The sequence below is a fragment of the Haliaeetus albicilla genome, chromosome 1 (assembly GCF_947461875.1).
Source record: "Haliaeetus albicilla chromosome 1, bHalAlb1.1, whole genome shotgun sequence".
Lineage (NCBI taxonomy): Eukaryota > Metazoa > Chordata > Aves > Accipitriformes > Accipitridae > Haliaeetus > Haliaeetus albicilla.
Genome location: NC_091483.1, coordinates 59,463,837 through 59,487,555, shown reverse-complemented (window position 1 = coordinate 59,487,555; position 23,719 = coordinate 59,463,837). Strand labels below are relative to the sequence as shown.

Sequence of the window (23,719 nt, the reverse complement as noted above, 5' to 3'; positions counted from 1 at the left end):
AAGATTAAATGTTAAGGTCACATAAGAAAGCTGGAAAAAAGTCTCCTCCTCCCCTGCCCTTAACCCAGGTGCTGTGATGTCTGGATCAGGACCACCCTTCTGACAGACCCCTAGATAAAAACAAGTCTGTGAAAGGCAGAGTTACAAGCTGTATAGTCCTACCAGGATGCTAGTTTTATTTGTTGCTTCGATTCTTTGTGGTCACTTCTGCCACAAACACCAAAATAGTGAAACCACAGGTTTATATTCTATACATATAGACTGAGTTTTGAAAACTTTCAAAGTATTATGATCTGTTATAGCTTTAAAAATGTTGTGTTGTTTCAAATTAGATGGAAAATTACCTGTTTCTGAGTTTACATAATTGTGATGAAGCTTGGGTGATATAGTTAAAAGGAATTATCTGGTAGAATATAAAATAGCAACTGGAAGCTCTGCAAATAACACAAAGGAAAAACACTTGCTAAACACAATGCTAAATAAAGGCATTGTAAAACCTCTTTGTTCAAGTTCAAAAAGAGATATTTTTTTTGTTGTTCACATTTGTATCTTACTTCTAGACGTCCAGACACAACAGAGACCGAAGAGCCAACAACAGCCTGTCCCTATTGTGCATTCCAGCTCCCAGAGTGTGAACTTTTGTGTCCTGGCTGTAAAAACAGTCTCCCCTACTGTATTGCAACCGTGAGTGTCTGCCATGTGAGAATGAATGCAAAGCTTTTCTTTCCTTCTAAAAATAAGTTTGTCTGAATATCTTTGGTTTGATAGTAGATTCAAGCTAGACGTTTTTGTGGGTTTGTTGGTTGTTTTTCTTCCAAGCTCTTACCAAGTAAGTAGAAAACATTCTTGTTGTCTTTAACTATCATAGAGTGGCCTTAGTTGCCACCTGCAAGTTGCAGGCACGTAAGGATGATGGTAAGATCATGAAGTGGTTCTGGAAGACTTTGGCTTCCTGAGAAGGCAGGACATGCACCAGGGCTCCCCTGGACACCCAGCGCACACGCGTTCGGTGCTGTCGGTGCACTTGGGAGAACACACAGGCAGGACCGTGCTGCTGGTGCCTTCCCAAGCTAGGTGCTCCAGGGCTCAGAGCAGGAGGAACAGAGATGGAAATCCCCCTTTCTTCTTCCATGTACAGGAGCCTGTGGAGGGCACAGCCCTCCTCCCCTAAACTCCAGGCTGCTGAGACTGCAAATAAAAAAAAACCCAAAAAAACCAAAAAAAAAACCCCACCACATTTCAAAAATTGATTTTGGAGAATGCCCAGAATGTAACTGAATTTTTAGGTGCTTCCAAGGTTAAGTAATGGTTCAGCCAGTGACCTCAGCATTTCTTGCATTACTGATTCTTACAGAAATGAGAAGTTATAACATTTTTGTTTCAGGATACTTTAGAGTGTAGTGAAAAGGTGTATTTCCCCATGGAAGAGCCATGCACCCCACTGTTACCAGCATCACTACACAATCTTTATACTGAGGTTACCTACTGTATAACTAACACTTTATTTTCACTAGGTTCAAGTGATTTGTCAAACTAGACTAACAGAAAAATCAAAATTTACTTGAGCAGGAATCAAATGTTTGAGTAAACAGTCTTTATTAAAACTAAAGAATCAAGCCTTACAAAAAAATATTAATAGCAATTACCTATTTTTTTTACTCTATTGGTTCAGCAGAGTAAGATGACCAGTATATTTTAGAAGTATTACCTTAAGGAAAAAAAACAAGGCTTTTAAATGTAGCTTTATGAGCCAATCATAATGTACATATTCATGTACATTTCATACTATTTATTTAGGCTCCATCTTGGTTATAGTTTATTTACATCACAGGTATTTGTAACATCATTAGGAATGCAGCATTTTCAAATATCATACAAGAGTCAGTGTCAAAACAACCTACTGTTGCGTATCATATTAGAGCAGACATCTCAATATAGTTCAAGGTGCTGTTGTGTTTTATAGTATTGAAAAGGTACATATGAATTCTTTCTATCAAAAGCAAATTAGTAAACTGTACCAAAAAAGTAAACAGAAATTGGTTCAAGAGGCAAGTGCTAGGCAGTCAGTATGCTCACAAATGTGACAGCATTGAATCCAACCATGTGATGTGGCTTTGGGGGCGTTTTTTTGAACGTCATATGCAACACCAAAAATCCCAGTAGATTTACATAGATGTCTAGACATAGATCTACAGATAACATTCTAGAATTGCCAAACTAAAAGAATTTTACAAGTTGTAATTCAATACATTCCTAGATTTCTTTTTTTAAAAGAGGAATGCAAATTATAGTGAAAACACTGCATCTCATGGAGAGCTCCTTTTCTAGTTACAGAATTTACACAGTAATCAAACTACAGTAACACTATTATCATTTGGGGTTTTTAGTTCCTCAAGACCTTTAGAACTCAGTTGCTGAGACTTTTTCACAATAACAGGTAAAAACCCAACACCTAGTGTACTAGGACAGCATGTGCCATTTAATTACTTGTGCCTTTTCCATGCAGGGTCGGCATATGGTACGAGACGACTGGACAGTCTGCCCACACTGTGACTTTCCTGCCCTCTATTCAGAATTCAAGAAGTAAGTTGGGATTTTTTTCTTTTCTATTGCAGGATTCCAGTGTTGCCAGTGTTGTTCTTATTTTAGCAAACTGTTTCATTTGGTACTAAAACCATGTAACAGCTGGGTTGGAAGACGAATCCCCCTTACTTGGTAGTTTCATCTAACATAGTGGCAGAACATTGCTTCAAAGCGGACCAAAAACTATGACAGACCTCGGCCAGGGATGCAGGGCTCCAACAACAGGAACAGCAGTGAAGATGGTTGGGGGCTTGTGTAAGTTCTCAGCTCCTTCCAGGAAGATGACCCCATATGGGGGAAGGAGGAGAACACAAGCACAGCAGCAGCCACCAAAACAAAATACATGCAGCATTAGGTACAGACCAAGGCAGCAGTAATATCTTGTCCCTGATAATAATCTGTGTGACAATGGGATTGCATAGCTTTGTTCAGATGTCAGGAAGGGTGAAGCTGCAGAAACTTCACATTCTAGCCTAAGCTCCTTTGTATTTGTTTTAATGGCCAAATTTTCATCATGCCCATGCAAGCAGCAGCAGTGTTCCTGTTGTAGTGTTAGTTCTCAAGTGTTAGAGATGAACAAGCCAACCTTTGCTCCACCTAGACAGAAGCAGCTGTTGCTCTGGCCTGTATTTGTTACACAGCACAGGTCAGAGCTTTGCTCTAACACTTTCTGCCTTAGGCCCAGCTGTTCCTTTGAAAAATGTTAGAATTATCAGTTGACCAGTCTCCCTTCTTTTAAAACAGCATGTTACAGACTGAAAACATATGTCCAATGTGTTCTGAAAAGATTAACATTGTTCATCTTAAGAAAATAAATGATTGCACAGAGTACCTCAAATCAGAAGATGGGGACCAATAAATTCAGGTATGCGCTAGAGACCGTATTTTTTGCTTAACAGGGCTCATTCTGGAAGCCATCAGGAGTTTTTCCCAGCAAGGGAAATGCACTGTTCAAGAATCTGACAGCCTGGGTCTGTGCCTCAGATAACTGAGGCCCAGCTGTATCACCTACTTGCTCTCAGGCATGCAAACAGCAGCAGGTTTTGCTACTGCAACTAACCTAGTTGTTAAATCATTCCAGTTGTGCAGCTTTAAACCAGTTTACCTCTATGAGCAAGTTATCGTTTGGAACATGTTCCTAAACACCGGTTGTGCTTTAGTAGTGCAGAGAACAGTTTGAAGACCTCAGCATCATCAAAATTTTCTGCAGATCTACCAATGAGGCAGAGAGATGCTAACTGGAAGGAGCAGATCTAAAATGCAGGTTACATGATCTTAGCATCTATGTTTAACAGAACATAAGAATATATCACAGGATAACAGCAATGTAGTATTGGCTTGAAATACTCATATTTCAAAGAGTGACACCACTGTTCTGTCTATCCAAGACTTCAGTTTTGTTAAAAGAATGTTAACTGAAGATGAGTTAATAAAGTTCCTCATTAATTTTGACTTTTGAAGGCAGATCCACTAATGCAAACACATTATGTGAAAACTTAGCTATAGGTCAAAGTAACACAAAAGTGCTATTATAAATTATATATACCACAATAACCATATTTTGTTAATTTTTTTTTTCCAGTCTGAGAAAACCTTGTAGTTTGCTATCACAGTCTTTGTATCTTGGGATATGACTAACCACTTCTGTTTATTTTCAGAGCTGCATGTGTTGTCTGGCAAGCAGCAAGGAAAGCTCTGTCACTATGTTACACATCTTTTCCCCACTAGGATTTTAATAACAACCATGTCACTTCTATTTTGTGATAGCCTGTAAATATTTAGCTTTTGATAAATTTTGTACTTTGATTTATTATAGTAATAAAACTGATCAATAACTCTTCTTATGAAGCAAAATTTGCATTTTATCTACACCAAAGACAAACCAAGGAGCATTCTGTGTAATGTCAGTGGCAAAAAACTCCCTAGTGTTCTCTTTTTCAACATCAGTTCTGAACTTTTATGGCTATTTTCTATTAAATGGTTCTTACTCTAGGTATTCCTTTCTGGTTTTGATTAAAGATACAAGCACAGGCTCCTCAAGTTTTGGAACTAAATCCCTCACTGCTTTTCTGTGTCTGTAACTGAACAAAAGGGAAGTTGTAGAAAAAGGGTAACACCACAGCCTGTACATGAAGGAAAGCCAGAACCTTGGAAGAAAAGGGAGAGAACACTCCATGAACTTAACCAAAACTTTAAAAGACTCTCCTATGAAACATTTTATTGTAATTTTATACACTGCTTAATTTCTACAATGTACAAATATGCAATTTTGGGGGGGGGGGGGTTGCATCATGTGCTATTTACAAGAGTTCACACCACACAATGTCAGGGGATTTAATAAAAAAAAAAAAATAGTTAAGTCCTAGGAAGACTTAGCGTATACACCAGGTAACTAAGCATCCCATTTTCATTGTGTTCATGCACCCCGGTGTTTGTTGCACAAGGATAACGTCGTAGCACATTAAGAGTAAGTACAGTGTGGCATAGTGAGAGAGTACAGTAGCTACATCACCTCTATAAGAGGAGCATTTTCAACGCACTGGTTCTACTGTCCCAGCTCCAGCACTGGATCAGTTTCATGTTCCTGCCAGAAGTTAGATAGGCAAAGCTGCATCCAGACCAAGATTTTATTCTGTTTAATGTCTTTTCTCTTTTCTTTTCCCTTCTTTTTTTGTTGTTTCTTCATTTTTCTCTCTTTTTGGCAGCTTGGAAGACTTTGCCTTTTTTTGCTACAAACAGAATATAGAGACAGTTTAAAATCCAACTGCAACCTGACAAAAGCATAAGTCAAAATGCATTCAGTGTTAAAAGAAAAAGCCATCTCTTTTCTTCCCCTCCTCTTTCAGGTATCAAGTTTTTAAATGCCATGCAGAGTACAGGCTCTACAATATTCCATCTTAAGGGCTGACCACAGTTCCCCAATAGGCAATATGTACAAAGAGTATTCCTGGAATTTCTGTCTGTGATAACCACAAGCAAAGGCCTGTGGCGGCTTCTCACCAACAGCACCATCCCCACCAACACCTAAAATACTAAGTTTTGGAATTGGATGCAGTATTCTTGAGTTATAGTGATGTCTCCCAACATTCAAGCAGAAGACAATGGATAGAAATAAGAATTTTTCACACTACTACTAGTTATGAATTTAAATGTTGAGAGATTATGTATTTTATACTTTTTTTTTAATTCAGATAATTTTACAAGTCCTAGAAAGGTAACTAAGAGGAAACAGTTTAGTGGGGTAGTTTAACACTGAGAAGACTTAAGTCACCTTAATCATTGCATCACTTTCAACAGTATCTTGCTCATCCTCATCAGACTGGATCTCTTCCACATTCAAGTCTTCATTCAGTTCTGAGGTCACCACAGATCCTGACTGCCTTTTAGATGGCTTGACAGAATTAAGTGAATATGGAGTCAGATGTGCCTCTTTGTTGTAGGCACGTGTAAAAGCTGCTTTGACCTGTTAGGTTGAAAGGAAACACTATGAGCATCAGCTTTAGGAACTGTAGATTGTTAGCTAACCAACTGTTGGCTGGACATGCCACATCATCTTTTGTTTGGGAAGATGTGACCAAAGATTTGTAGAAGAGGACACTACTTCCAAAGGACACAGAAAGCATCTAAGAGCTGTATGGCAAAGGCTCATTTTAAGCAAGTCCCACACAATCCTCAGGTAAGAGTGTGCATCTTCAGATGCTTCTCAATTTGGCCTCCAAATAATTTCAGCACTGTTGTTCTGCTGCCACCTGACCCAAGTCACTTACACCAGAGCCACCCTCAGCAGCACTGAACACCTGCCACACTGGAACAGCCTATTCAGACTAGGGGTAAACACCCAATAGTGTAGGTTTAAGTTATCAGAAAAGATTCTTCTCTTTCCCTGAGCACTTGACCTGGGATGGGGGAGATCATGGTTCAGATCTCACACCTGCCTAGTTTGTAGCAGGGACTTGAGCTTAAGCTCACCTTGTACCAGATGAGGGTCCCAACCACTGAAGTGGCCTAGCTGGATACTGGAGGAAGACCACACAAAGTCCCCCCAGGGCTGGCAGTTCAGTCTAGCTGGACCATGAAAGACACAAGCTGCAAGCCAGTCTCTTAATTCAGTGCCCACACTGTAACAAATACACTTGTGCGTCCCTCCTCCTTTGCACAATGGTAAGAAAGGCAGTGCTATGCATGAAGGTGATATAGCTTATAGCCAGGAGCTTGCCTGTAGAAAGGTACCGGCTTTCCCAGTCCCTTCGGTGTTCCACTTCTATACCCCAGACACCACCAACTCCCAGTGATCCTTTACACCAGGGACAACAGGTATAAGACTTACTACTGAAAGTTTTAGGGATATGTTGTGTGTTTGACATCTGTTTTGCAAAGACTACCATTAATTAAACTACAGTTAATAAAATTATGCATTTGCAGCTGCACTGACTTCAGCCTTCCAGCAGCATGTCCATACCATAGCTATTATTCTAGGATTTCTCTTTAAAAGATACGGAAGAAAAGGAAAAAATTCACTAGTGAATTTTACCTTGGGATCCAACTTTGAAAAAGGACTGGGTTTGCCTCCCCATGTGCTTATTTCCATGACATTTTCAATATCTTCTTTCATCAAGCAGTAAGAGTCCATGAACGTTATAGCTTCTTGTACACCATCTGCTCCAAAGTCTTTCAAGGGCTGGACAACCGCATCCCGCAGATATGGCAAATACTCCATATTTACTGTCCTCTTGCACGTCTGGGTTCTTTGTCAAATTGAAAGAAGTAAGTAAATCTGTACAACCACCACCACTCACTTCTAAACGCAGGCAACCTGTAGGTAGGCCCTCAGCAAATAGATAATCAGCTGCCTTAAGAGTTAACTGCAAGTTGTACCATGCCATTCCTTTTGCCATAGCTGCATTAGGGATAACCCAGTGCAAGGTATCCAAACACTGAACAGTCTGGGGAAACACACCCCTAACTGAGAAACAACCTCAGGGGGAAAAAAGTCACAGTACTGCTGACTACACTAATCAAGTGTTTGCAGCCTGACTGTTGTCCAGATTAAGCACTAAGAAAAGTGTCACCAAAAACATACAAGAATATTCACAGAATACACACTTAAGTTTACCTACCATTAATTCCTTGCTGTGCTTGGTACAATGAACTACATGAGAACTAAGTATCTTTATTGATATAAGCCAGAAGAAGAATGTCAGTACTACCTGAGACTCATGTGCATTGCCAGTTCTTGAATGATACGATCATGTTTGCCTGTGGATGAAAACTTCCCCAGCCAGCTGGGAAAGACAGGAAACTGGGACATGTAACCTCTCATCAGCTCCCCCGGGAGAACACTGGCGTAAATAGCCTGAAAAAGTAACACACATGACAAACTCAAACCACAATGAATTAGTCTCACTGAGACCATGATGTACTACTCTACTTGACTACCCCCTTTCATGCAGACAATATGGTTCCACAGTGGAAACAGCTTGTTTTAAGAAAACTCTTTCTTGGTTGCTTGTTTCTGTTCAACCCCTTTTAGGTTACAGCTTCATCTCTTGTACCACCGTATTTGTTACCATGTTCTAAAATACCTGTGAAATTATCTGGGTTTTAAAAGCCATTTTTAAAAAGAAAAAAAAAAGAAAAAAGAAAAAAGCCTATTCATTTCTCATTTTAAAGTGGAGTCAAACAGCTGACTTCACACAAGTGCTGTAGTCTCCAGCAGATGGAGATGGTGAAGGAGACATTTCCAAAGAACACCACAAATCTACATAAACTCAGCTAGATAAGTTCCTAAGCAACTTATCTGTGTGGACCTGCACTAAGCGGGAGGATGAACTAGATGACCTCCAGAGGTCCCTTCCGACTTCATCTATGATACATTTTCTGATGCCAGTCATAATCCTTTAAGCACAAGTCTTGTCAATATTTCAGTGATCATTAAAAGAAGTTACAGTGACGAAGCTTCAGTCCTCTGTGTTTTGGGAGAAATACTGGCCTGGTGAAAGGCTGGGATAGAAAGCACATAAATAAAACTGAGTAGGCTTGTAACTGCATGTCAGAAGTGATATGTGCCATGTGCTCCTATGCTTCTTAAAGAATGGTCAAGCTTGTCAAAGTTTCAGAAGACTTAATTTCATGATACAGAGTGGATTTAACAATATGAATATGGGAAACTGCTCTACTCACCAACACACCAGAGAGTACTACATGAAGTATGAACTACATAGGTCGTAAAATTATACTGAAACATCAGTTTCAAGGGATCAGTCTTTTACACTGGAGAACCATAAAGCATGTAAAATTAGTGTCAAGTGCTCACCTGTGTTGGAAGAAGGTTCCAGTTTTGCTTGCTACGAATCTGTTTGTCCACTATGTCACCATCACATATACTATCAGCTGCTCTACTCAAGAGCACCAAGTGCTTTTTCAGATTTCCTCTGAAAAAAAAAAAAACCAAAGTTGACTGTATTACAAAGCAGAAATATTCCAGGTAGGTTTTAGTCTAGTGTAACTCCCTGATGTGAAAGCCTGTGTCAATTTAGGGTATGGAATAACTCACCCAGCAGCAGCCGGTTTCACATGTACATAGTTCTCTTGGACAAAGAGAGGTGCTAGGGAATAATCATGGAAGAAAAGATCCGATTTGTCTATAAGAGACATACGAGAAGCCTCCTCTCCAGTAGCAAAAACCTTCCGGACAACATCAAAAGGGCCCTAAGTAAATGGTATTTCAAGAAGTCAGTGGGTTGCAGGTCAACACAAACAATAAGACACAGCACAATATCAACAAAATTACTGTAGTTATAGTACACAACAATAGCTGGACTCACTAGTACAAGTTCAATGTTCAGTGTTTCCTTCCTAGTACTTTACCAGTTTTGAGAATTGAGTTTTACTTCCGATATTAAGAGAATTATCTCCTAAATAAAGGACTCGGGATGAGAAGCATGAGCTTCATAATTGCAAATTATCTAAGAGACCAGTACATCAAAATATATCCTCAGTCCTGGATTTACTGCCCTTCAACCATTTGTGCCAAGTCTGACAACTCCCTGCATCTACGCTATCAGTGCTTTAGTTCAGAAGATGCTTATAAACCCTAGTGATTATATCGGAATATGACAGTAAAAGCCAATCCAGTATTTTACGCTTACCAGTTTGAGATCCTTTTTGGCTCTGCTGGCATCCGTTTTAGCCTCATCGTAAGTCAATGATTTATCTTTCGCACACCACATATTAAGATTATGTAAAACCTAAAGAACAAAATTGACAATTTGGTAGCATAAGAGCATTTAAATGGAAGACTCAAGCAGAAAACAGCCTGATCTCTATACATAGAAATAATACTGTCCAAATACTACATTGAAGTCAAGGACTTGTACATGACATGCTCTCCAAATGGATACTGATGTTGAATTGGCACTGACCTGTCTGATGTCCTGATTTGCTGCCAGGATTATCTCTTGCATAGCAGGTGGTGGAATTTTTAAACCTTCTTTAAACGCAATAGACATCATGGCACCCTGTAATACACATATTTGAGAAACTGTCACTAGAGAATTCCTGTGAATTCTTCCCTTTACTGTAAAGGGAACTAGGCCTTAAGCCTCATTGTTTCTAAGACTATTCATATTAGACATATAACTAATGATTTGAGATTGCTTTAGATGTGATTAATAGAATGCAGGTGCTTATAAAACAATATGCATAAGCTACTTATTTGTCCCATGTGTAGCCCTCACCGTGGCTGGCTTAAAACCCAGTCAAGCTGAATCAACAGAAGAAGGATCATACATCTTACTCTTATTCTTACATCTTAGATCTAAGTAATTAACTTTAGAGTAAGATGAATTAATAGAATAACCTGAGCGATTTTCAGAAATTCAAAGGTGATCTTTGGTGTGCAAGATAAGTGACTGTGGTGACCAGAGACCTTCTGCCTACGACCACTAACTTCAGAAGAACCGGGACAAGACAAGTTGAGACAGGAAAATGTATTGGACTTTTAAAACCACTGGAGAATAGAGAACTGAGAGTTCATGGAAGAACACCTAGAACTTCTTTTGACAAATTATCAATTGCATATTGTTTTGGAAATTGTATATAATAGAAGGCGTTTTTGAGTAATCTTTTGCCATTCACTGTGGTGGTGACCCAACTCCAAGTTGTTAATAAAGCAAACCTAGAGAAACCCATGACTAAAATCCTTTAATACTTACAGAACACATTGACACATCTATGAAAGAACATTACCATTATTTTTCTAGGTTTTTTTAAAGCATGTATAACTTAAATTTTCTCTCAAAAACATAAGTCATCCCTTGTCATTCGTTTAAAAAAAAAAAAGTGCATGATCCTTAATAAAAAAAATCTTTGGATATATTTAAGATAGACTTCTAAATCTGAAAGGCTTTGGGATACTTCATTCTTCAGGAAGGAAAAACTCAAGACAATCCATTCTGAAAAGCAGAGTTACTCACTGAGGTGATCAGTTAACTTTTAAGTGGTGGTTCTAATTCTGGATAAATTCCACCACACAAAGACAGAAGTTACTGATGGTAATTCAGTGCGGCCCATACAACCACAGCCTCCTTACCTTAATCTGTTCTAGACGAGGTCTCTGAAAACGAAGATCAAAACAGTAGTGGACCAAGGAACGAATTTTAGGATGGTTTCGATCATTACACATACAGATGATGGGTATCTTTGTATTTCTAATTAAACCAATCAACTCCTGTGATTTAAACACATTACAACAATCACATTAGACACCTCAGAGAACAGGAATGTTTAAAGTGTCATACCAAGCAGCATTAGTCCCTGCCTTAAATCAGACCTGACAGATGCAAGTCTATAAAACTCTTCCTACTGTAATCATGTTTCCACACAGTGAAAACCTAGCCCCTCTCCTTTTTCCACCTGCTATTCTATTCAGCTGCAATAAACCTGCTGTCTACCCACTTCCAGCAATCATGTTTAGACCATTCTTCATGAAGCAATTAAGATCGATAGTCCAGAGCAGAGCTGTCCACCTGCAGAACTAGATTCATTTGTCCAAAGGCCAGTTTGACCTGGCCTATGCCCAGAGCGAGCACACATCTGTCTGACCACACCCTGCCACAAACCATAAAGGAAGAAGTAAAAAGATCAGCTCTTCCCCATCCAAGGAGCTCAACCCTGAGGCTTCAGCATTGTTAGGCTTACCAGAACAAACTGCCTGGTCTAATGAAAGTGAAATTCAGTTCAATTTCATATTCCTGCAATGTAAATGTCCGCATCTGAGCTAAAGATCTGTATGCCCTTTATTGTCAAAGTATTGCATGTGACCATAGGAAATCTTCAGAATCCAAAAGTGGAACTGCTAAGGAAAACAAAGTGTTTTCCTATGCCACATTGTTTATTCAGTGTTACTGCCTACTGAAGAGAGTAACTGTCCCTGTCTGATTACAACCTCCCACTGCAGGTAGATGTCAGCTGCAGAGACCTGAGGATAAATTCACTTGTCCAAGAATAAAGATTTAAAGTGCACACACTCAAGTTCGTCAATCCAGGTTTCTTTTACAGAATTATCTCCCCCCCCACCCCACCCCCGGGTAATTCTTCTTACACAAAGACAGGCTTCTAAAACAGGTCAAAAACTGTACTCTACAAAGACTTTCTGCGGACCATGGGTTGAGGACAGTAGACTGGCCCGAAATATTTTGTGCTGTGTATAGTATGCACTCTTAGCAATGGCATTAGCTAATAACTATAGTGGTTTCACCTGAATCCCTCCTCTGTCTTCATTGCCTGCCATACCATCCACTTCATCCATGATCAATACATGTTTCCCGCTAACTGATGAGGATGTGCCTGAAAATGAATATGGACAAGAAAATGAGATGGGAATAAAATAGGGTCTTGAGTTTTACCCAATGCTTTATAGGTTAGGTAAGCCAATCCTAGACAACTGAGGTGGTAGTGAACCTCTTGCTCCGCCACTTGATCACATGAATCTGTGTTGACAGAATAGAACTGACTATAACCTCATGTCATTTTCTAAGAAACAAGTCCCATGCAACAGAAGAGCAACTGCAGAGTTCTTGAGTAGTTTGTGCAGATTAAGAACTAATTCTACTGATAGCAGGATTTAATTCCACAACTGGAGATGAAATAGAACAGCTTACTAAATGAAGCCATCCTTATTAGAACCAGATCCTTCCACGTGATGAGCAAGTTGAATTCCTAACACTATTGTGTAATAAGGAAGCTCTGTCCCTCCTGTAACTGGACTCCTAACACAATAAAAATTCTCCTTCAAACAACAGACATACCAGAACAGAAGTCTTTGATGCTGGTGTTGTTAAGTGATTCAGCAACTACTTCCTTTAGACTGTTCTTACTGCGAGTGTCACTGGCATTCAGCTCCACATAGCTATACCCCAGTTCCTAGTCCAAACACACAAAAAATGAGAACACAGATCAGTGAAAGAGCATATGCATGCTCAGAATTAGAAACAGTATTTCAGAGTTCCAAAAGAAAGCTCTTACAACACATTTTCACATATAATTTGTGGCTCATTCTTTTTTCCTCTTATATTCCTTTTCTCTCACACTCCAAAAATATTTATAACCAGACACAGATATGCCCAAAAGAGAACTTTTTTTAAGGGGGAGTAGGTGGGGAAAGTCAGTGGCACAGATTTAGTTCTGAAGGATTAACAGAACTGCCACGAGGGACAGAAACAGAACTATGAGCCAAGGCTGGCTAAGCTCCATGGTATTTCCAGCTGCATATCAAAGTCTTGTGCACAAAAAGTCAGGACAAGAAACATGCCACATGCCTCTGAAAGCTGAAGAGAAGCTTTTAACTATTTAACAGCTAGGAAACACATCGCTCCCCCAGCAGTCCTAACACTTCAGAACAGGTCTGGGCTGCATGTCAGTCCCTGAAAGAACTTAAACCAGTTGCTCCTTTATCAGCAAACTGCCCTGCCAAGGACATGCCACAAGCACAGCAGCAACCTGCATACAGCTTTGTTCTTGCAGCTTGAACAACCCAGTTTTGTTGGCTAATCCTGTGGAGCACAGTGAAAAATGCTCTGCAGAGACCTGAAGCAGCTGTGAGCAGTCTAGGTTGGAAACCAGAAGCAGAAAAGGCCATGCTAGTGTAGAAGTGAGCCCAAGTCAGCAAATCCAGCTTTTCTGCAGGTCTAGTTTTGGGTGCAGCACCAGCTTGTTGGCACAAAGCTCTATGGTGAGGACAGGGGGTATTGGGAGTTACTCTATACAACTCAAACACTGAAGTAAGTAATCATTCCTTCCCAGCTTGAAGATCAGATTGCTAACAATAGTTTTCAACCCTTCTAAGCTGGTAGTATCATATTCTAAGAAATTTCCTGCAAGTCAAAGAACAACAAAAATAATCTGTAACTTGATACAACACTATTAATAAAGTTACCTTTAATGGTATTTCTACAACATGGAGTTCTCAGCTGATTTTCATGTCACAGTTAGTGGAACACAGAGTTCCAGCAAAGTTAGGGAAAAACTAATTTCTAAATTCACCTTTAGAAATGGACACATAGCCCTGTCAACTTCTCTCATCCTAAAGTAGTATTGAATTTAGAGTGAGTCTGGGCAAGATACCTTTGTATAGATATATAAAAACCATGACCAAGACTGTCACAGAAACTTTCAAAAAGCTTGCCTGAATTTGACTCCCATTAAATTTAGCGCAAATATTCTCTGACTTGTAGAACTAGTCCTGAATGCTCACAATGCTTGAAAACCATTTCTGATTGTTCAATGTACTGTGATATGCTTCCTCTCAATACAACAGAAAAAAAAATGCAGACACCCATTGCTACATTCTTGCCCCAGACCTGATAAAGGTATCTAAACATCCACATATTTTCACCTGTAACCCTGTTCTGAGCAGGTGGAACTAGGCTGGGAGCAGACTCTGGTCATTGAGAAGATATCCACGTTGTATCTGTATCCAGATACAGAATCAATATATAACAAAAAGTGCTGGGAACAAGTGTTAATATGAACTCACCTTACAAACCAAAGAAGCTGTAGTAGTTTTACCAACTCCAGGCGGACCAGAAAGTAATGCTGCTTTAAAACCAGTACCATCATCTTTGCCTCCAGTTTTATTGGTCTTTGCTATAAAAGAAGATTCCAGGTTTTACCTAGGTATGTATTACAAAACAAACTGCATACTTCTAAAGATATCAAACATCACTGGAGTTTTTCCTCATTTAAGGCCTGATATAAATATCAAAAAATGCATACACATCTACATCCTAACCATTTGGGGAAAAGCAGCTTAAACCATCTTAGTTTAAGACTTGCAGTGATTCTAAACTGAAAAATAGCAAAAGTGCTATTAATATAATACAACTAATTCAGCAGTTTCCTCACAACTCAATCATCAAACAAACAAACACACACCACCAACAAAACCACTCCAAACAAACTAAACCAAACCCACCACAGAGAAAAAACCCACTATGGGTGAAGTGAAACTTAAATGCTATTTTGAACACAGAAAAAACTTCTATAAGATGACGCACTACACATGACATGGACTACTTGTCAGGCAGAAACAGGACCTCAACAATTCATCCCTTCCCCCTACACGACCAAAGCCCTTTAGACATGTTGCTATCCTGTACTTTCACCATGTGTACAGACAGGTTAGCACTGGCCAATATTTCTCTTGGTGAGAAGGAATTCAGTAGGCTGAATGCAAGGCCATTTCTGTATACATTACTGCTAGGTTATTTTTGTTTCTTTTGGAAAACATTCACATTTAAGAGATTAGCACAAGTCACAAGCAGTGTGACTGGCATGGAAGAACACAGAGAAAAGTTAACTGTGCTGGTCACCTTGTCCATCTTCTGAGGTACTCTTGTGCCAGTTTCTGAGCCATCGGAGCAGTTTATTGGCACAGCTTTGCTCACCCTGCTGTCCAATTATTGCCTTAAGAGATACAGGCTTGTATTTATCTACCCATAGCAATCTCTCTGTTCCATCTTCATTAGTCTCAGAAACCAAGTTCCCCTCAGGTTTGGGGGCTTCTTTCTTCTCTACAGTCTGCCATTTAAAGTCCATAAGCTTTCGAACAGCAGTGGTTTCCTTCTTAACAGATTTGACAGTATCTCCTTTTTCAGGAGTAGACTTGTATCTTTTATTATCGGCTTCCCTTTTGAAGGGACTAAAATTCCTTTTTCCAGCTTCAGCTTTCTGTGGTGTCTTTTTAGGTCTTGACTCTGCTTTCTTTGCCTTAGGAAAATAAAGGTAAGAAAATCAAAGGGAAATTTCAAAAAACCCATACAGTAAATAAACAAGCTGTCTTTGAACACACGTACAGAAGTGCTTAAGAAAGTAACAAAGCTTATGTATTGATAAAAAAACTTCAAGAGAAGATTCCTCTCTGAAAAATAAAGCACTGTTAAACACAATTCCACCTGGTTCTATAGCACGACCCACAAAAAAAAGGCAGGAAATGTTCCGGTCATTCAGAGCAGTCTTCTTACTCACGAAGCCTGATGCGCCATTAGAAAAAATAATGCAAAAAACTGATGACTGTCAGGTTGGAACAAGTGGGCCAGACAGCCATGAAGCTCTTGCAAAACAACACTTCCAGAAAGTCTTCAACCCAAAACAATTCAAAGGGAGTGAATGTAATTAGCTAGTACTCTTAGAGTTGCTTTTCCTTAAGACAACAATAGTATCTTTACATGCAACAATTCATGTCTAGCCACATCAGAAGTACCAAAGCAACAGCTGTACTGAATGCACAACATACTAGAACTAACAGAGATTTTAAAAAACATTTTATCAGCCACTACAGACTAAATATAAATGTGCATAAAAAACTTGCTACCATTTTTACAGTATTCCCTGTTACCTTTAATATTATTTGTTCAAGTACCACATAAAGACAAAATCTGATCTGCACATACATGGTTTACATATAGTTGTCCCATGTTTACAGTACAATTTTATATTGGGCCCGTCTGGGTTCCACACAGTATCAGTCACAATTACTTATTTCAAAGAATAAACAAGTCCTCAAAAGTTTAAAACTGAAACCATCTAAGTAGATACAATTACCCCCTCAGTCAGATACCTAAAATACAGAATAATGTCAGAGTACAAAAATGAAAGGGGAGGGGGGGAAGGAGGCTATAGCTCCCAAGTAGAAGTGTTAAATAAAATTTTCACTTTCAATACTTTTAACCTAGAAGGTCAAACTGGCAGTTGTAGGGTTACTGTTACTGGAACAGAAGACCAAAACCCCTTTCAATTAAAAAAAAAAACCAAAGCAAAAGACAAACCAACCCCTAAGTTTATAATAAACAAACCTCTGTTTCAGCCGCCAGCTCATATTTGGACTTTTTGCCTGGCATAGTTCGAATAAGATCAAACAGGCCATCCTCATCAATAACTTTTGTCCCTAAAGTTGATGCCTGGAGCAAAAGTAAGAATTAAAGTCAAGTGAAGTTAGGATTTACATAATTCACTTCATAGTGCTTTCCACTAAAGACTATGTTTAGGAACACAACAACACCAAAAGGGGGGGGGGTGAGGGTGGAGGGGGGGGTGTGTACATACATAAAAAATATGGAACAAAGCCCTAAAACATTAGGCAACGTTTGCTTTTTAACCTGCACTTTATTGGTACTACTGCCTCCTTTTGGCAGAGATACTGAACATCAACAGTTAGGCATGAAAAATTCACAGTTTCGCTTCTACTTCACTCAGGCACAGGAACACTCACCTTTTCACATTTAGATTGGCCACAGTCTCGCCCCATGACCAGATAGTTTGTCTTCTTGCTGACATTGCCAGTCACTTTTCCTCCATAACGTTCAATCAGAGACTTGGCCTCATCTCTTTCAATACACTCCAGTACGCCTGTAATTACAAATGTCAGGCCTTCCAAGCAGTTTTCAGCTCCCTGAGAACCAGAGCATTGCAGAAAACGCTGTTACCTGATGCAATTCTACCAAATACCTCTTCACCATAAGCTTTTTTAACCTCCTACCATGTCAAATACCCTATGAAACTTTAAAAATAAACCTATCATATCTAGCAAGGTAATAGTTCTAAAAGTTCAAAAACCATTGAAAGGAATAGCTACCAACAAAACTTCACACATCGTTTACCTGATCAATCATCTCATAACACTCCGTGCTTCAAGCAATGCACGTCAGTCAAATGAGTGACAGCAATCTTCAATTTTAAGACCAGTAACTATTTTTCATCATCCTGACTTCATAACCCAAGTAATGAATTTAATTTCTTAGTACATTTCCTGACATTTATTCACTGCTTTCCATTACAATTTAGCTTTTTCCAATACATACTTCCTATTTGAAAAAAAATACCAGTTTTTAAACAGTTTAGTTGATACTTGTTAGGTCATTTATAACAGTAAGTTTGATACACTCCACTTCTACATATAGAATTCTGCTGTAGCCAAACTTACCCGAGGTATCTCTTTGGAACCCAGTGCTTTTGGACCCTCACGATTAAGGAAGCTTCGGTAGGCTTGATAATTGTTTCGCTTCTTTTCAGAGTCCTCAGGACTTACAGACTTGGGGACGAGGGAAAAAAATTAATACACAAATTACATATATAAAAACAACAAAAACTCAAGCATCACAGTTTAAGACATTTTTATGCACCAAAGGAAAAGCAAGTGCTAACACTTGTTTTTAATCTATTAACATACAATACCAAAGCTTGCTCTGGTTTTGGTGCTTGCGTTGAAGTATTTTTTGTTATTCTTTTTAGAAAGATTTCAAAAACTCACCCGAGTTTAAAAAAATATGTACCCATTTTTTATTGTCAAGTTTCTGTAGATTCATGTGTATTCCACATATGCATGCTCACTTAATTCATAACTTGTTGCTATAAATTCACATACTATTTTATTTCAGAATGATGATCAGGTATAGACAAGATCTACTCTTACATAAAGTCCACTTCACAGTATTTCTACTTTTAAGAGACATTTAAGCTCTTTCATCAGTAAAAAATTATTTAAAACTGACCTCCAAAAAGGTTGCAGGCTCTCCCTCCCAATTACAACTGTTAAGTGTCAAAATTAGGTATTTTGTACTTTATGATGGAAAAATATGTTTCAAGGTTGCCAATAACTGCCAGCGTGTTCAATAATTAGTTACTGAATCAGACAGTTAAAAGAAAACTAAGTTATATTCCTACATACTTTATCAATTCTAAGAAATACACTTCAGAAATAGGAGACTAGGGAGGGAGGGGGAAAAAAAACAAACTGCCATTTGTCATTCTAACAGCAGTATAGATCCACAAGGTCACCATGCTAACATAAAGCGTAAGCTTTCACTCACTAGGTAAGTGTCAGAATTCCTGCATTATGCATTTTTTCAGAAAAGTTAAACGTGAAGAAGTACTGAACTGATTTTGCAGTGTACATGCATACCTTAATGAGCATTAAAGAACTCTCAGTTCCTTCATGAATTTACACTTTTCCAGCTAATTTTTTTTCCTATATTTTTACAATTGCTAGGAACTTAAAGACTTACCAGAATTCAAATTCTTTAAAATTGCCCAGAAGATTCAAAGTACCAAGTTACAACAGTGACACATAAAAAATAATAAATGAAAACTATTTTCCTGCAAACTCCACCGAGACAACTAAATTTATTTTGATAGCTCCTACCTCAGTCTTCTTGGGAGAAATTTTCTCCTTCTTTGGTGTTGTCTTCTCTTCTTTCCCTGAAGAAGTTTTTTCTTTTGATACTAAACTTTGAGCACCTCTTTCCTTTTCAGCAATCTCTTCTTTTTGTTTCAGAGACAGAAGCTTAGAGCTAGGTTTCAAAGGCAAGGTCTTATCCATCAACTCTCTTGGTATTTTACCATCAGATGATTGTGGGGATAAACGAGAGCCTTTTGAATGTTCAGATTTAGTTTGCTGCTTCACAGCATAATTCTTTGCTTCACCTGTCGAGTTTGTTGCTTTCACTTGAAAGGAGGCAGAGGGAGGAGAGCACTTATGTAAGAATGTGTCTCATTAATATTATACATTGGTGAAATGTTTTCTGTGTTCTGTGTCCTACCTCTTTGTGACTGCTTATCTCTTTCTGTCACGTTAGGACTGCTCTTGATGCTCAATACTGTTTGCTCTCCTCCTGAATCTTTCCGAGCCTAAACACACAATGCCAAAGTCAGAGATGCATGCCCCAAGCTACCATTAAGTCCAGATACCCAAGTTTCCCTACTGCTAAGTACAACAGACTGAATGACATCTAACAAAGCTGATCCCTACCACAAGTCAGAATAAAAACTCTATCAAAAGGCAGGCAAATGAGCAAAATCTGCACTCAGCCATGCAGATAAATTCCTTAAGTCAAAGGCCAGACAAATTTCCAGTTTACAGTAAATTTCAACCCTAACTGGTTTACTGATTAGTCTAGAAGTATTAATATTTGCTATATTCAAATTACTAATCCTAAATTCTAAGAGCCTTGATGTACAATCCAGCAGATATTTTACTGTGCCTTACACCACAAGCTATGAGAACTGGGAAGATTCCCACCACTGGTATCAGTCTCAAAACTCATGATCCCTGCCGTCCTCTTCTCTCAAAGCAAGGAGAGTATTATCCTCCTTCCGTTTTCTCCCACTGTTTTTCACCAACTTGTGCCATTGACTCATTTTATTTGATCTGGTCCTCCTGAACCAATGGAGCTATAGCTGATCTAAAGCACAAGTCTTCAGCAACACACTCCACTTGATTAGAACTAGAACTTAAAATCCTGTTTCAAAACAAGCAGATAGCACAAAGATACAATGATACCTGCTGTCCGATTAGGAAGGACAATATTTTCTGAGTGAGGAAAATCCAGGAAGAAAGTATGAAAAGTGAGTATGCTATTTTCATGCAAATACTTTCTTGCTGTTTTTAATGCATTTGTATGGAAGACTGAAAACAAAGGTTAGGTGTCTAAATAAGAACACTCCCAGCAACGCAATTTCTAAAAACTAAAGTTTAAAAATAATTCAACCTTTTTCTTCTGTGGTGTTTCATCCAACATGGCCAAAGTTTTAGCAAATTCTTCATCTTCATGCAGCTGTCTCTCCAGCTGAAGAAAAAAAAAAGCAAGAAAGGTATTTTTAGGCTCATGTCTGACAAGTTTTAATTCTACTACAATTTTTTTAAACTCTATCTGCTGCTCAAAAGAAAAAGTTTATCTAAAATAAGACAGCACATAGGTGGAAAAAGTGCATCCTACCAGGGGCAAATAAATTTCTGAAGTGGCACTGAAGAATTAATTGTTTCCCCCAAAAAGAGAGACTGAAGTCTAGTGAGAAAAGTAGAGTTTGGATTTTTGCAGTAGAAACATTAATAAGCCTGTATAATCTGTTTTCAAAGAGGTTTTCTGTTCCTTCGTATTTTTTATGGTTGTGTATCCTTTTCATTTAATAAATAATCAAAACCTGGAGGCAGGGTCTCACAACAACCTGCTTGCACCAAGATGCAATCTGTTGGCTTTAGAAAACTTCCAGAAGCAGTCCCAAAAGACAAGTAGGAACAATGCCTATTATGTATTACAATGTCTCAGTAATTAATGTTTCATTCTCATTTACTGCTAGCAATGTATCATATGAAAAAAATTCTGGCAGTTTTGGAGAATTTAGCTACTGCCCTTAGCCCAGTTGTTGCCAGTTGTCTACTTTATGGAAATAAATATACTTTAATGTTTTGATATTTCTACTTACAAAAAACTTATTTTCTTTGACAGAAGAACCAGTAAGGACAAATACTGCACATGGAAACTGAGAAAGTTATTTATTAATTGTAAAAAACAAAACCAGGTTGGTTTCATTTCTATTTCGCCTAACAAAATAAGTGATAATTGATCATCAAGTTACTTTTCCTATCCAATATGGCCCCTTAGGGAAAAAACTTTTTCTATTCCTGAATAGCATATACTGTTACCAATAAATATTGACAATTGTTTTAACAAGACAACAACAGAAATCCTTTCACAATTGTCTTGAAGTCCAATATGCCATGCTACAAGATTCAAACAGATGACTTTATAAAACCAATATGCCACAGGCAACATTTTTATGTGCCCATAACAATGAAATGCATCTATCTTCCCTGTGTACAGTGAGAAAGGGGAAGGGCAGCGACTACCAAATGCAAACCAGACTGAGGCAGATACACCTGAAATAAAGACCATTCCTTTGATGATACATATAGACAACGAGAGTGTTATAGATAAGATCAGTTCAAATGAAAGACAACACCTTGTTTTTCCTGACAGGTTGTTTAACTTCCTAATAGATTAAAGCTAGATTCATCGCACCTCTGGGGATATCAAGGATGAGACTGAGTTTTGCATGTACGATATATTTGTTTCAAATTATACTCAATATTACCAATTTATGGGAAATGAACTGATTTTCCCAAAAGCAAGTAAATATGTATGACAAGTGTAACTTTCCCTCATATTATCACTGATTCAAATAGGAAAATTTAAGACATACACATAAGGTTCATTCACATTTTTCTCAACTATAAGAAAACTCAGATAAGTGAAACAAATCATGGATGGCAACGGCTTTTAATTTTTCACTCCAGGGAAGGGAAAAAAAACCCAAACAAAAACCACCAAACCACACAGACAAAACCACACTACAACAGCAAAAAAATGAGGAAGCAGAAAGTGAGTTCTGTGTGAAAAGCAATATTATTATAGACACATCAACTGCACAGGTAGAGAAAGTCTGAATAGACAGAAAATAGATTGAGATGTTCTATTTACGTAACTGAAATAATGCCCGTAAAAATAACTGTGTGACTATGGTTGCACATATGTGCAAGAGTTAAGTATACAGATAAATTTTATTACACTTATTTATAGCATACATGGAAAGTCCATCCTAATTTCTTAAGGGAAAACAATTTAAGTTAAACAAACTGCTCTTGACATAGAGCAGCAAATTTATAGAGCTTTTACCTCTGAATCTTCTTCAACCTGCAGTTGCCTAGCAATGGCCTCATCATCTAGTGTGCTGTCTCTGCTTTGTGAAGGCTATAGTTAAGAAAAAAAGACCAACAGTTCAGTTTCCCCACTATTGTGTAAATTATAGTAATTTAATCTGTACAGATTCATTTTGTATACTTCTAGAAAAGGACTGGGAATAAGACACACAGCATTTTATTCCTAGCTCTCTAACCTCAACACTATTAAACAAGGCTGTTTTCAAGAGTTTTTACTATTCAGAACAAAACCATGCTATAATATAAATATCTCATTTCTTCCAACAATGCTGAACATCTCTGAAGCTATCACAGTTGGCCACTTGAAAGAGAAATCAATAACTACATTGTGAATTTTTAATTTCTTCCACACTTTATTTAGTGCTTTGTTATGCCATGAATATATGTGCCATAAAGCTTGGGAACACAATCTTCTTCCTCTCCCTCCTCCCTTCTGCCCCCAACTATAAGCTATCCCATCCACTAACTAATCTCAGAAGACTACTTATTTTTAAGAAAAGTCACTTGAGAAGAAGCAATAGAGAAAATACTACTTTCAACTTTGTGCTACCTTCTCAAACATGGAAATGCTACTCTAAACTTGCATTTGAGGACTTGATATGCCTGCACATATCATCAGAATGAACTTATACTTGAGTGGTCATTAAAAAGTAACATTAAGTAGGACAAGCAGTTAAGTACCTCCTTGCAGTCATTAAACCGACCATTTTGATCTGCTATCAGACACATAAGCAGCCTGAAGGAACATCATCAGTACTCACTTCTTTCCTTTTACTTGCTACCAGTTTCTTTTCTGATCGTTGGACGCTACTTGTCCCAAAGTAATCAAGTGCCGAGGTGGGAGTCTGTTTCACTGGAGATAATGGTTTGCTTTTAGCTCGTGGTTTTACATCTTCCTTTTTCACTGTAGTTCCGGGACAACCAATTGCTGATGTCCCATTCTCCTTTGGTTTCAGGGAAATTCTTTTATTGACAAAGTCATCTTCTTCATCTAAACATGAAGAGTATTCTATTACTTGTGGAACATGGAACTCAAGTTCTATAATGGAACTGTCAAGAGAACTATTTTGGCAGATGACATCAACT

The 23,719-nt window shown here is 38.3% G+C and overlaps 2 protein-coding genes across 8 annotated transcripts in view; one reads left to right on the top strand and one right to left on the bottom strand.

Moving 5' to 3' along the window:
• The window catches only part of WDR19 (WD repeat domain 19), a 47,811-nt gene extending 43,388 nt beyond the window's left edge, over window positions 1-4,423 (top strand). For 3 of the 4 annotated variants that reach the window (XM_069791587.1, XM_069791559.1, XM_069791578.1), the window contains 3 exons: window positions 561-684; window positions 2,507-2,583; window positions 3,328-4,423. In XM_069791587.1, the coding sequence (XP_069647688.1) occupies window positions 561-684; window positions 2,507-2,583; window positions 3,328-3,442 (316 nt within the window). In that variant the 3' untranslated portion in view covers window positions 3,443-4,423. The remainder of the gene's footprint in view (window positions 1-560; window positions 685-2,506; window positions 2,584-3,327) is intronic. The other variant, XM_069791569.1, reaches the window with a different exon arrangement.
• RFC1 (replication factor C subunit 1) overlaps window positions 1,580-23,719 on the bottom strand; it is a 45,315-nt gene continuing 23,175 nt past the window's right edge. For all 4 annotated transcript variants that reach the window (XM_069791597.1, XM_069791606.1, XM_069791615.1 and 1 more), the window contains 21 exons: window positions 23,395-23,624; window positions 22,590-22,664; window positions 20,625-20,702; window positions 19,677-19,764; window positions 19,280-19,581; window positions 18,062-18,169; window positions 17,351-17,530; window positions 16,935-17,039; window positions 15,453-15,849; window positions 14,618-14,727; window positions 12,891-13,005; window positions 12,341-12,429; window positions 11,174-11,311; window positions 10,005-10,100; window positions 9,732-9,830; window positions 9,137-9,291; window positions 8,897-9,014; window positions 7,791-7,936; window positions 7,115-7,328; window positions 5,855-6,046; window positions 1,580-5,312 (listed from right to left, as the gene is read on the bottom strand). In XM_069791597.1, coding sequence (XP_069647698.1) covers window positions 5,220-5,312; window positions 5,855-6,046; window positions 7,115-7,328; window positions 7,791-7,936; window positions 8,897-9,014; window positions 9,137-9,291; window positions 9,732-9,830; window positions 10,005-10,100; window positions 11,174-11,311; window positions 12,341-12,429; window positions 12,891-13,005; window positions 14,618-14,727; window positions 15,453-15,849; window positions 16,935-17,039; window positions 17,351-17,530; window positions 18,062-18,169; window positions 19,280-19,581; window positions 19,677-19,764; window positions 20,625-20,702; window positions 22,590-22,664; window positions 23,395-23,624 — 3,128 coding nt within the window. In that variant the 3' untranslated portion in view covers window positions 1,580-5,219. The remainder of the gene's footprint in view (window positions 5,313-5,854; window positions 6,047-7,114; window positions 7,329-7,790; window positions 7,937-8,896; window positions 9,015-9,136; window positions 9,292-9,731; window positions 9,831-10,004; window positions 10,101-11,173; window positions 11,312-12,340; window positions 12,430-12,890; window positions 13,006-14,617; window positions 14,728-15,452; window positions 15,850-16,934; window positions 17,040-17,350; window positions 17,531-18,061; window positions 18,170-19,279; window positions 19,582-19,676; window positions 19,765-20,624; window positions 20,703-22,589; window positions 22,665-23,394; window positions 23,625-23,719) is intronic.